The 13,365-nt window shown below is 37.1% G+C and overlaps 1 protein-coding gene across 1 annotated transcript in view; it reads left to right on the plus strand.

Annotated features, from left to right (window-relative positions):
* HCN1 (hyperpolarization activated cyclic nucleotide gated potassium channel 1) overlaps nucleotides 1-13,365 on the plus strand; it is a 350,252-nt gene that overhangs the window by 8,448 nt on the left and 328,439 nt on the right. The window contains exons 3-4 of the mRNA XM_004678468.2: nucleotides 1,634-1,647; nucleotides 2,357-2,412. Coding sequence (XP_004678525.1) covers nucleotides 1,634-1,647; nucleotides 2,357-2,412 — 70 coding nt within the window. The remainder of the gene's footprint in view (nucleotides 1-1,633; nucleotides 1,648-2,356; nucleotides 2,413-13,365) is intronic.

The raw sequence follows: 13,365 nt of genomic DNA on the forward strand, positions 1-13,365 counted from the left end.
TGCTTTAACCCGCTGAACCACCAGGGAGGGACCTCAATAGTGAAACATTTTTAAGATTATGCAAATGTGCTACATGTCATCCAGTTTTTCCTCTGGATTTAATTTGCACCTGTACCAATCTTTACTATTATGATTGCAAAATCATGGCTTAGTCTGTACTCAGGGTTTTTTTACAGTTAGGTAAAAGTGTTCTCCCCAGCCTCCCATTTGTCTAGCTGTTTCCCTATACTTTTCTAAGTTTATAATTCATTATTATCCTTAATTATTTGCTGCTCAAAATGACCCAGATTTTGCCAGCAGGAGTCCACTCAAGCTGGCTTCTGTGTCCTTGTAACAGGCCTACATAATTTTTTGATCACTTCCTCACTTTCTGCTATAACAAGATGTTCCAGGCCCATATTTCTCTCCTGCTCAGCCCCAGAGTCATTTCTCCAGCTAATTCAGGATTATTTTAGTGGAGAATAATTTTAAAATACAAATACAATCTTTGATAATTATGTTTTTTTTTTTTATTGTGGTGTCCTTATCTAGTTCCTTTCAGGGACTATAGTTCAGAAAACACACATACCCCTACACACACACACACACACACACACACACAGCTATATATCCATTTATATTTATATATCCAGCTGCATGTACTCCATATTCACATGCACATGTATTTTAAAAATCAGGAGTTTCCCTAGAAACATGAATTCCAATTCATTCCCAGAGGGATTACTTTTCTTTATTCGTTTCCCTTATTTCATATCCGTGCATCTTGTTTTCTACAAGAACCATGATTCCCCACACCATTCACACATTTGCACAATCCTATGCATATCTAAAATCATTTCAGAATTGCTCTTCCATGTTATTAGTCAGGTAACATTGACATTACTGGTATTTTCACAGTTATGACCCAACAGCAGCATGCTTTTATTGTTTTCATTTGCAAGTAAGCCTGCATATTTTTTTTTTAATGCTTGAAGGGGATATGAGCTAGCATACATTTTTTTGTTGTTGTTGTTAGTCTTATTTTTTTTTATTGCATTGACAGGGACAATATTTTATCTTCCATGGATCAACATTTGTATCCAGTATTACTTTCTTAAATAACTATGGTGCATTTTTGAAAGTAGTCTTCTGCACAATTAAGTTGCAATACAGCTTAGAAGTCAAAGCAGGATTTACCCAATTGGCCTCTCTTGGTCTATTGCCATATTCTTAAACTATGACTTCACTGTGTGTTAACACTTTCAGTTATGAAGAAACAGAGAAACTACAGTGTTTCTTTATGTAAGAGTAAAGATTCCCAGTCAGACAAGTTTTGTTTCAAGGCCAAAAGTTCTCATATACTAGTTGAGTGACTCCTCCAAGCCATACAACATACATATCTACTTGAAAAACTTGTTTCATGAATTAAATAATTTTTGTAACTGTGCTTAGCATAGACTCTGGCACACTAGAAGAATGTAATAACAATTAGCTAACATTAGTGTTACGTAAATTGATTGAAATCTGGGTATACAATTTAATCCACATAATCTATTAATTCTTTATTCAAAATTGTGTTTCTATACTTTTCCATATTAACTGTAATTTGAGGTAGAAATTCACTCCATTAACTGTTGCTATATTTTTCACACAGCTTTTCCTAAAGAGGTAAGTTATGGGATCAAAGCAAATCTAAAAACATTGGTCTGTTAGTTTATTAGCAAATAACTCATCAGTTACAAATACTAAGGTCATAAGTTTGTCTAATTCCTAACTACTAACCAGATTAATTAAGAACTGATCTTAAAATAAAAAGCCTACTGGGGCCCTCCCTAGTGACACAGTGGGTTAAAGCACAGCACTATGAAGCTCAAGCAGCTTTGGGTTCAATCCCTGGCCAGGAAGGTGACCCAAGGCACAGCAGACCTCTCCTGTCTTCCCGCTGCTCTCCTCAGCAGCAGTGTACTTCATCAGTCTGCCTGTTTTGCTCCCCACTCTGCCATTCTGTCTCTGGTGAATCTTCTCACCACCCCTGCACCTCTGGCCTACACCTCAGTTCTGTATGCATAAATAAATCAATCTTAAACAAACAAACAAGCAAAACAAAACAAAACTAAAACTAAAAAAAAAAAAAAAAGCTGCAAAGTTCAAAAGTGAGAAGCAATTGCGAAGAATAGGTGAGAGGAAGTCAGTCCGTAGGATGCTGACCTTTCACTAGATACTGGGTATTCGGCTTCCCTGTGGGGGTATTAAGAAGGAGGCAATCGCTTAAATTTCTACTAATGCCATGACCTGTAGTTTCTGTGCAACATTTCCATCCAATTATGGAAACTTCTCTATCATTTTCATGATATGTTTCCCTATTTTCTTGTGCTAGGTTGACAGCTTGTCCATGTCCTTTGGCCTTGACCTTGGCTTTGACATCCACAGGAGGTAGGCAGGCTGTCAATATTATCATCTGAGGAATACAAAGACCGTCTGGCAGCTAGAATCTGGGACAACTTTAGCATCTCCTGCAGATTTGTATTTTCTATGTGATTATTCAGTTGCCCCCCCCATCCTAAAATGTTAGAAGGCACCCCGATGCTGGAGGGCTAATACATGTAATTAGAGAGGCGTGGTTTTTGCTATTCCCATCCCATCAGCCCAGCTTGACTACCAGTGCATTACTCATTAGAAGTCATGAGCCCTGACCTACTGGATACCCAAAGGGCTCAAAAGCAAGGGGTGGACAGCTTGGAAGCGAGCCAGGATTGCTCTGACCTTGGGTGGTCAAATCAGCCCAAACAAGATTTATATTCTGCATCTTACATTTTTTTAATAAAAGATTCCACATTTTGTGTTTCCATGAGACCCATTATTTTTAGCTATGTTTACTTTTTCTTTATTATTTTACATTTAAAATATAAGGAGCTGTGTAAGTGTAGCAATACAATATAGAAAATTAACAGTTTCCAAAAAAGAGTCAGAAAATAAAAAATAAGAAAATGAATATTAAGAAAATGCCCTTTAGTTATTACATCCATACTAAAAATAGAATACATTAATGTTCATTGTTAATAATTAAGAGTGGGACAAGAGAAAAAAGATCAAGAAGAAGAGAATTGCAACCCTTTTGTTTCTTTTTGAAAACAGCTCCTACCTAGTTGACTTTATAATTTGGGTAACTTGGCATTCTAACCAAAAGGAAAACTAGAGTATGCAATAATTGTCTCTGAAATCCTTACTCTCTGTTAAATAAAAGCAAGAAAACTGACTGAGTTACAAAATCCATATGATGATTGAAAGCTTCCCAGTGATGTCTCAATTCATGTTTCTGATATTGAGGAATGTCCCAGAAGGTTTTTCTCAATAATGCCATTATGTCCACATGTTGGCCTCTCTCTACCCCTTCCCCCAGACTCCACAGTCACTGTTCACCACAGATGTCAGTGATGTCTGAAAATGGAGACTAGTTGTATGGAGGTAGAAAAGGAAAGTGAAGAAAGAAAGGAAGTGAGGAAGGAGAGGAAAGGTAAGCAGAGGAGTGGAGGAAGAGGAGAGGAGGACCTGGAGGAGTGGGAGAGAGAAAAAAGGTTGAGAGAGCTGAAAAAAATGGAATAGGGTGACGATTTTTTAAAATTTATTTTGTAATACTTATATCCTTTTTTTCTTCACCCTTATCCTATTTTTGAAATTCCCTATCTCAGTAAGTAATAACATTGTTGTTCTTCCAGTTGATTCATAGAGAGGCTTTGGGATCACACTTGCCTTCTTTCTTTCTTTTAACATCTGACATCTGCAAATCCAGTTGGCTTTATGCTAAAACAAACAAACAAAAAGCTAGAATCCAGATGAGAGACACCTGGAGGGATGCTCTTGGTATTGGGACTTGACAGAGACTACAGCACTCCTTATCTTGACCTGGTACATTTTGAATTCCAGGTCTCTGTTCACCTCCTGTCCCAGCGTTACGGGATCTGCCCATTCCTTTCATGGGGTACCCATTATTTGAAATCCTTTCTTCTTCCTCCCTCTCTATGAACACTAATTAAATAGCTTTCACAGTGAAAAAAGTACTTAGAATCCTATGATTTCTCTTTTACTAATATCACTCAGGTACAGACCACTATCATTTTATGCCAGATTTTGTGTTAGCTTCATAAGTGCCTTCAGGTTTCCATCCCTATTATCTATCAGTCAAAGTGTCAGGGGAACAGTAAGGGACATTCTTTAAAATACATCATGCCACTCTTCTGCTTAAAGAATAGCTTCTCATCTCACCATGATAAAGACTTTACTAGGAATTATGAGGTGCTATCTATTTAAATGTTTTGATCTCCCTCCTCTTTATTGAGGTGACATTAGTTTACAACACTGTGTATGATTTAGGCAATAGATTCACACCTCCTCTGATGTGTATGTTAGCACCCCACCCCCCATCCAAGCACCCAAGGGTCTTACCTTAGACTTTGTTCCTTTCCATCTTTGTCCCAATCTTCCTTCCAATCTAGTAGCCTCAATTCTTCAGCCATAGTTAACTTTACTTCCACTTTCTCGATCTCATCATGTGTTTCTGAACTCAACTGTCATTATTTTCCCTCTGGCTCACTCTGTTTAGTAATTCCTTAAGCATACCAAGACTATTTTTGCTTCACGATCTTTGCATTTAATATGTGCTATGCCCTCTAGCTAGAAGTAGTCCTCAATTTTGTTCAATTAACTTTCTATGAGTGAAGTCTCTCCTGATCTTCTTCTAGCCACAACTCAAATATTAGATATTTTCTTATTATTTACTTCAGTTCATTGTCTTGTGAGATTCTGGATCTTCTTTTATTTTAGTTGATTTTCTTTGACTTCTCCAGCAGGAGAAGGTGGAAACTCCCCCATTAATACCAAGTAGAGGCAGAGTGCAGATTCCCCTCATCCTCAATGCCACAAGAGAGTTGAGCTCCTCACTATCATCACCACTGACCCCCTGAGAAAGGCGTCCTCAATGCCAGTGGTAATGATGCAAGTGCCCTGGGCTTCCTCTTGTGCCACTACCCTGATGTACAAGTGGGGGGACCTACTTTGTGAGAGCTGGGTGGTATGGAATCCATAACTTCCATCCAATAACACTGGAGATGAGGCAGTAGTCTCATTACTTATGGGGAAATTAAAGTCCCATGTGGAGAAACAACAGAGTCACAGCCAGGTAAACCTGGGGAATGTGACGTGGTCATGATGATTGGAGCACTGATCACACATGCAAGTAGGACCCCCAAAACAGGGCTTGAGGTTAGTGACCATCAGCCAGACCTCCTGGGCTGAACCTTGAGAAAACTCTTTTGGTTCTCCCTAGACCCACCCTTTGGACACAAGGTATGTCCTTCCTGGTGTGGGCAGAGGTGGTTAATGCTGCTTGAAAAATCATACAATGTATAACTTTGATCCTTACCTTTACCTTACCTTAATTTGATAATGTATAACTGTCTTAATTACCAACACAGTGTGCATGATTTAATGCCACATGCAGTTTTCACAGATAGTTAGCAAAATGTCAAAATAAGGTCTATGGTGAAATGTTAATTTTATGTTGTGTTTAGATGCTTTCTGTGTTGTCTAATGCTGAGAAGATGGGGATATAAACTCTGGAAACATAAAGATCCACACGGAAGTCTCATTCAAGTCTCTGTGACTCAGTTCTTTCCATGTCCAGGTCCATGATCCCAGATGGAACCAGAGAGCTATTTGCTCTCTCCTGACATTACCTTGAGTGGAAGGATTAGCAACCGGGTGTGGCCTGGCAGAGGTAGAAGTCTAGGTTCCCCATGTAGCCTTTGTTGTTGTTCATAATATTTTCCCTGTGGCATTTTTGTAGAGTACAATTGTATTTTCCTATCTTCTTCTTCTTAGACTCCTCTTTTCTGGCCTTTTGACTAGAGAGAGTGTGATTTTATTAAAGTTTGTTGTTTGCACCTGTTAGTGTTCAGATTGTCAGTATCTGCAACTCTCAGTTTGAGATGTATGAAATAGAAAACTCTTGGTCCCTTAATCCTTTCCTTGGATTACAAACTATTTTCCTCACTACCTTTCAGAGTATGCTTAAGTTTGTTTTACATGTACTTGCAAGCAAGCAAAGTGCTTTTTAAAGTCTTACTTAGGAAGGAATGGGAAAAGCATTCTGTTCTGTCTTTCTGAAGTCAAAAGTCAGAAGAGATTTGTTGTTGCTATCTACAACTCTAGATTTGTCATTGTATCATCTACAACTCTGTGTGCATGAACAATTAGGTAAATGTAAGTTTCCTTATTGGTAGTTTGAGATAAATACATAAAGCAAATTAGAAATAGAGTATAAACTTTTATTTGGTATGTACCTCAGAGATAAATGCCTTATGATATAGTTTTGGTGAATTGTTGGCTTCACGCAAAAGTAATCAAGGCCATAATATTTTAAAGTCAACTATGTTACAACAGACTATACTCTGAGATACCCTTTATAACATGTTTTAAAATAATAGATATAATGATTTTTATATCTAAGTATTAAGTTTTCTCCTACTGATCGTTTTCCCCTTCTTTATCGTCTGCCAAGACACAAAATTTTTCCCCATGCCCTGAGGAAAATTTATTGGGTGACAGTTCTTATTAAGGGAACTTAATAAGAAAAGCCATTTAGGGGCATAAAAGAGCTATGCCAAGATGTCCAGTAAAAATTAGTTCTGATGTTTTATGTGGGACAAGCATTCGTTGCCTAGGTCATATCAGAGTTTATCTTAAACTCTCAGACCCCTGGAGAGAATCATGACATTTTGGGGTATATACATAGATAATATGAACATTATGAAGAAAAATTTCAACAGCATTTTTATATTTGTAGGTTTAATATTTAAAACCCTAACTTTATATTTGTCATTCTAAGTAAGTGAATAGCCTCATTAACAGTTTAGATTTCTACAAAACTGCTTAATAAGTATTTGAAGAGTGGCAGTATATTCAAGAGAGAGGAAAGTAAAGAATTACTTGTGGGAAATAATTACTTCCTAATTATTTCAAAAAGTGATATTGTGAGATGAAGCCATAAATTTAAAAAAAAATGTTTAAAAGTTTCTTCTTTCATTGATATGTAAACTATGATAACACTATGAAAAGGGTAAAGATCAGATTTGAGACAAATAGATTCCTTAACTTACTGCTTAACCAAAGTCACTCATGTATGTTATATGATTTATAGAGTGATGTCACAAGTTCTTACAAAATCTGGGAGTATTTTAGTATGTATTCAAAAAGTCAGTTATAAACCACTTTTGCAGACAATATGTGGTATAAATCCCTATGATGACTGTAAATATAATAATTAATTGCTTAAATTGTGCTATGATCATCTGGTTGATTAATCACTCTTTAATGTCAATGTATATAGTCTTAACTCCTCATTAAAAATGAGGCAATTTGATATTTTATGACTTTCAGGGAGCCCCCCCAAAAAAAGAGTTGGTGATGTTCTGTAGATCTTTCCTATATTTTCACCTTTGTAAATTGATTATATAGCAACTCTAAAATCCCTTTAGTGAAGAAATATCTACATATTTAATTTGAATTTAGGATGCTTTTGAGGTGCATTAGTAAAGGTGGCCCTATAACTGGGCTAGCAATACAAAAATCTAGGAGGTAGTGCTAAATATCACTAATCCAAAATATAATACTCCAGCACTTGCCACTTAAACATATTATAACCCAGGCTTCTCACCATAAAATACGAGTGTAGCCTAAGATCAACGATATTCAAGTCATGGTTTCTGGAGCCCTAAATTTTACAGTGGCACATCGCCAGGGCTGCCACAGAAAACTGGGCTTTAAAAGGTTTCTTCTTTCTCCAGAGCAGCCTTATTTCTGTCTGGTTATAAATCAGGTCTCCCTATGTAATAATTTATCTTAAGAAATGGATGCTTCTTTCAGGAAACAAAGACATGAAGGCTTGTATGAGATGCTGCCTAGATCCCTCCTACTTTGTATTTAAGGGGTGTATCACAGATTGCAGAAAGATAATGTTAAGTTAAAAAATAAAATCTTTTTTTTTTTTTTAAGATTTATTTGTTCATGCATACAGAACTGGAGTACGAGCCAGGCGTGCAGAGACGGTGAGAGGATTCACTAGAGACAGAGTGGGGAGCAGAACACACAGATCGACTAAGGTCACTGCTGAGGGGAGCAGCTGGAGAGTCAGGAGAGGTGTGCTGCGCCCTGGGATCACCTCTGAGAGTAGGGATCCAACTCGCACTCAAGCAGCTGCTGTGGCTAGCTTGCAGTGCTGCCTTCTTAACCACTGTGCCACCAGGGAGGCCCCACAAAAATAAAATCCTTAATCAGAGCAGTCTAGACTTTCTATTGTAAATTAGATTGTAAAATAAGTTCTGGGGCTTTATTTTAGTGGAGTTAAAGTGGCTGATTTTAAGTAACAGGAAATCTATTTATTTTACAATGAGCAGAATTGGGTCCAGCCAATTTTATAGAACTTAATGTTGTTTTCAGTCTTAGTGAAAATTCAAATGTGCACAAAAGTACCACACAAGAGGCCAATTTCTTTAAAAATGAGCTCTTATTAAAAAAATCAATACATCTTGGGTTCAGGGTGATTTTAATCAAGAAGTAAATAAATATACATTTATTAAAGAATTACTGGGTGCTCAGTTCTGTATTTCTTGAGGAATAATAGCATACCTCTAGACATAATTTCTTCCTTAAAGACACCAGAACTGTCTGGCTGATTTCCAGGAATGGTGCAGAAGATATACAGGGTTAACTTGAAACATCCTGTCACATCAGAAAGCAAGCCAGAAAAATGATCAAGACTCTTGAAGGCCTGACAAAAGGACTTCTCTGAGCCATTCTGAAGTAGCACTTATCTACCAGTAATGGCATAACTTGAGCAAAACAACAATAATAATGACAACAGATTGAGTTTAAATCATTGAGCTCATGGTTGCATCCCTTTCTTCTCATCACCTGCAAATAAAAGCAAACAAAACTACCATGTTGCTTAATTTGAATGCTGACGAGTAAATATAGGAATGGTTTCTTCTACTCCTTTACTCTAAGGACTACCACTTGGTGTAGCCATAGTTATTGAAAAAAAAAATTATTTGAAAATATTACAGCCAGTTAGCGAAAATTTAAAATAGAATATCATCATTTTACACTTCTAATAAAATAGTGCATCAAGGCAATGGTAGGTAGTAACTATTGACATTGTGGAAAAAAAAAAAAAGAGAGAGAAACAGCCAGATATTGTGTGCTCAGGATAGACGTATAAAATAGTCAATAGATTAACCAGAAAGTTGGATATAAATCAGCTTGCCAAACAATCCCTAATATCTAACTACACATGTACAGGAAATATAATAACATGACAAATGACACATAGATGACCATTCTGCAAAAGTGAAACTCCATACAACAACTTTATGTAAGTATCTTTAAAGAGATAAATTATAATTTAGTGGTTGAGTTAAATAGAGGAACTCTGGATATTGAGAATAATAAAATAATCTATAACATAACAATATTTCAATTATAATACATTAAGTGTTAAAAGATGATTGAGAAAATTTCAATGCTGACTGGATGTTTAAGGCTAATAGGAATTTAGGGACTTTTAGAGCAAGTGAAATATATGTGTTCAGAAACAGCACTGAACATCATCACAGTAGGATTGGAGTATTGCACAATTTCTAAATTTGCTAATTGCTTTCAGCTTAGTTTTAAAGAGGTAAGAAATTTGTAATGAACCAAAAATATGAATGTACACATATGGATGTGTTAAAGGGATATACATTCAGTAAAATGTCCGTATCATCTACCCAGAGCAATAAATATTAATGAAGTATTGATAGTGGGTGGAGAGAGTAAGGAGACAACATGAATGAATTCCCAAAGCGGGTCCAAAAATAAAGTCTATACTTTAAAATAAGTGACATAAAACACTAACAATAACTGCAAGCTCACTTTTAACACCTACCATTCTTTCAACAATAGATAGCTGGATAGATAAATAGGAGTACATAAACATCTATCTCTGTACTTAGAGAGGGTGGGAGGTATATTAATGTGAAAATTTTAAGTGAGGTTAAAATATTATAATCATGTTTAATGAAAAGAACCTTTTTAAAAAGATATGTAGTGTAACAGTTACAAACGATATTATTTGTTGTTTGGCATTTTGTTCCAATAATCTTGGTTAAGGGAGTCAATAGAAATTGAATAAAATGTCATTTCCCATAAATAGACAATTGTTAAATCTGGGTGGTCCTGGTCACATGGGAATATATTATATCATCTACTTTACCTTTGAATATGTTTGAAGCTTGATATAAATTTAAGAAGCGATGTTAAAATTCTCTAAGACTTTTTTCTTAACTAGAATTCAAATGTCTTGTTACCGCCCCTGTTAGTATCACTATAATATCTTCCCATGTAGGTGATTTTAGAAGGACCATCAGGCTCTCCCCAAACTGTAAGTTAAACTCCTAAACCAACATGGTGGTCAACCAATCTGGTGGTCAACTTTTCATTTCTGTGTTGACTCTCTTGTTCTGGGTGTCCAAGATTCTTCCTTTCTGTTTGTAAAAGTAGAGTTTATGAATGCCTGAGAAGGGTGGGGGCAGAGAGGTAGACAGTAGTGAGTGGAAGTGTCACACACATCAATTCAGTCACACAATCTCACAAGGAGGTGCTCATCCTAGCTTGGGATCAGTCAACTGTGACGTTGTCCCCGACCCTCACGGTGAGCAGTGACCCTACTCAGTCCTGCAGTCTGGATCCCCTTTGCCATCTTGTATTTGTTCAGGATAGTCTGAGCTCTGACTTTTTTCTTCTTCTGTGATGTCCCTTCATCTGCTTTGGTTATTTTTCCTCTATCTCCTATATTTTCTCAGTGCGGTTCTAACTCTGTTCTTCTTTATTGGATATTTTGTTGATTCCTGAAAGTCTAGTTTGGAATCTAAAAAATGAAACATGGATCCTTTCTTCCTTTCTTTCTTTTTTTGTTTCCCTTCCTCTCATTCCTTTGTAACAATTTTACTTCTTTTTGGAAGAATATAGGTGGTCCTGGTAGACTAAAAAGAATTGGAGAAAAGGTGACAGTGAGGGTTTATATTTATTTGAGAATCATTTCTCACCATATCAGAACCAACCTAAAAAGACTGCATTCCAAATCAGAAACCAGAATTAGCAAACAGTGTTTCACTGTAGGCCATTGATTTCTGTTTGTTTGTTTTAGAAAATGGATGCCTTTGCTATGCTTTTGGAGTGTTATCTGAATAATGGATGATCTAGGCCCTTGCGGATATATAACGTAATACTTGACATGTCACACAAAAGACATGTCCTGAGTAGAATGATAGTTCTGAAAAGCAGTACTTTACACCTGGCTGTTTGAAAGCATATTGGAGATGAGCCTGAGGCTGCAACTTGAAACACGAGAAAGATTTAGTCAAGTTAAAAATGGAGTAAGGGAACCCTTCCTGGTGGCACTGCGGGTTAAAGCACAGCACTATGAAGCTATTGCAGCCACTGCAACACAACATAGTTCGGTCTCTGGCCCTAGAGGTGACCCACATGGTTTGGCAGACCCCTCCTGACCCTCCTGCTTCTCCCCTCAGCAGTGTATTGCAGTACATCTGCCTGTTCTGCTCCCCACTTTGTCTCTGGTGAACCCTCCCATCCCATCACCTCTAGCCTGTACCCCAGTCCTGTATGTATAAATAAATAAATCTTAAAAAAAAAGAGTAAGGGCAGATCCTCCCTGGTGGCGCAGCAGTTTGGAGCACTGCACTGCAAAGCCAAGCCAAGCCAAGCCATGGCCGCCTCAGTGCTAGTGGTGGCTGCTTCAGTGCGAATTCCATCCCTGCCCCAGAGGTGATCCACATGGCACAGCAGACCTCTCCTACCTTGCCTGCTGCTCCCCTCAGCAGTGTATCTCATCAATCTGCCCACTCTGTTCCCTGTCCTGTCTCTGGTGAATCCTCTCAACGTCTCTGCTCTTCTGGTTTGTACCCTAGTTCTGTATGCATCAATAAGTAAATCTTTTTTTTTTTTAAGTGAAATGGAGTTGTCATTTATTAGCACCCACAATATTTATATACCTGAAAACATTTCTGTGGTCATTACTACCATCCTGGGAAATATTTATCACTTTCTCAACTTCACAAAAGAGAATAAAGAATAAAGTCACTCAGTTGCTATATGAGGGAATGGAAATCTAATCTTTGTTATGTGACTTCAAATGGATTGATCCTCACATACATTTCTTACACTTCTCAGAAAGAAAAATAACTTCTGTGTATTAGGTTCTAAAAGCCTCAAATGAAATGAAGAATACGGCCATCATGTTTGGATTGCCAGCCTTCCCATGCTTTGTGGGCATTCATACAATAGTACTAAATTTGGCTTTGAAGCAACACATATACTACAAGGAATCAGTTGTTTCGTGAGTGTTTTGGAAAGGAGGAGAAAAAGCAAGAATGCATTGTGGGAGTGCAGACAAAGAGCAGTGTTACAGAATGTGCAGCAGTGACTAAGAAAGATTTCAAGCTCCAGAAGCAGAGTGGGAGAATAAAGCAATACACAAGGTTAACCTTAGTTATAATAAAATGCAAAGCCTAAGGATTTCCATCACATTTACCATGTTCAAATATTTATAAAAATTACTACATATCGATGTCTTTACCTGTTATTCAATGACCTTAACATGTTTATTCACTGCGTAAAATTAAAGCCTAAAAAATAAGAGAAATTCCAAAAGCACTTTTCTATGAAGACTAGTAGTGGGTAAAGCACACAACTGTACCATTTCAGACAATGGGACAATGCCGCGGAGAGGGCCAAAAAGACATTGCTGACCCTTCTTCCATGACATTGTAAAAGTTTAATAAACTGACCTACTTGGTATTTATTTTTGGCATGGTAGGCATAACCTTATTTTATTTTCTAATTTTCTAACCAATGGCCTGGACAATGAGCTTTTGGAACATAAGCATCCTTAAATATGACTTTGATTACATTATGACTTCATGGTAAAGGCAATAAGCCCCATACTAAACCTTATATACCAGTTATTGACACTGCTTCTAAACAACTCTTTTCTTGGAGAAGTAGAAAGGGTTTTAGTCCAGTGTCTGCTACTTAGTGGGACTCAAGATAATAAGTAGACTCTGGAGTTTGTCTCTGACTGACGATGATTGAGAAGATTAAATGAAATAATGTTTAAATAACTCAGTGATTGGAATATGGTAGGAATTACATAATAGCATTTTTTTGTCTCTGCCTTTTAGCTCTTAGCTAAGTGCCAAGGAATGCATATGGAGGAAGAGTAGATTAGGAAAAGGTAGGAAAAGTGGATGGAGGAAAAATAGAATCTAAGTGCAG

Source organism: Condylura cristata, unplaced genomic scaffold (genome assembly GCF_000260355.1).
Source record: "Condylura cristata isolate star-nosed mole 26May11 unplaced genomic scaffold, ConCri1.0 scaffold00007, whole genome shotgun sequence".
Lineage (NCBI taxonomy): Eukaryota > Metazoa > Chordata > Mammalia > Eulipotyphla > Talpidae > Condylura > Condylura cristata.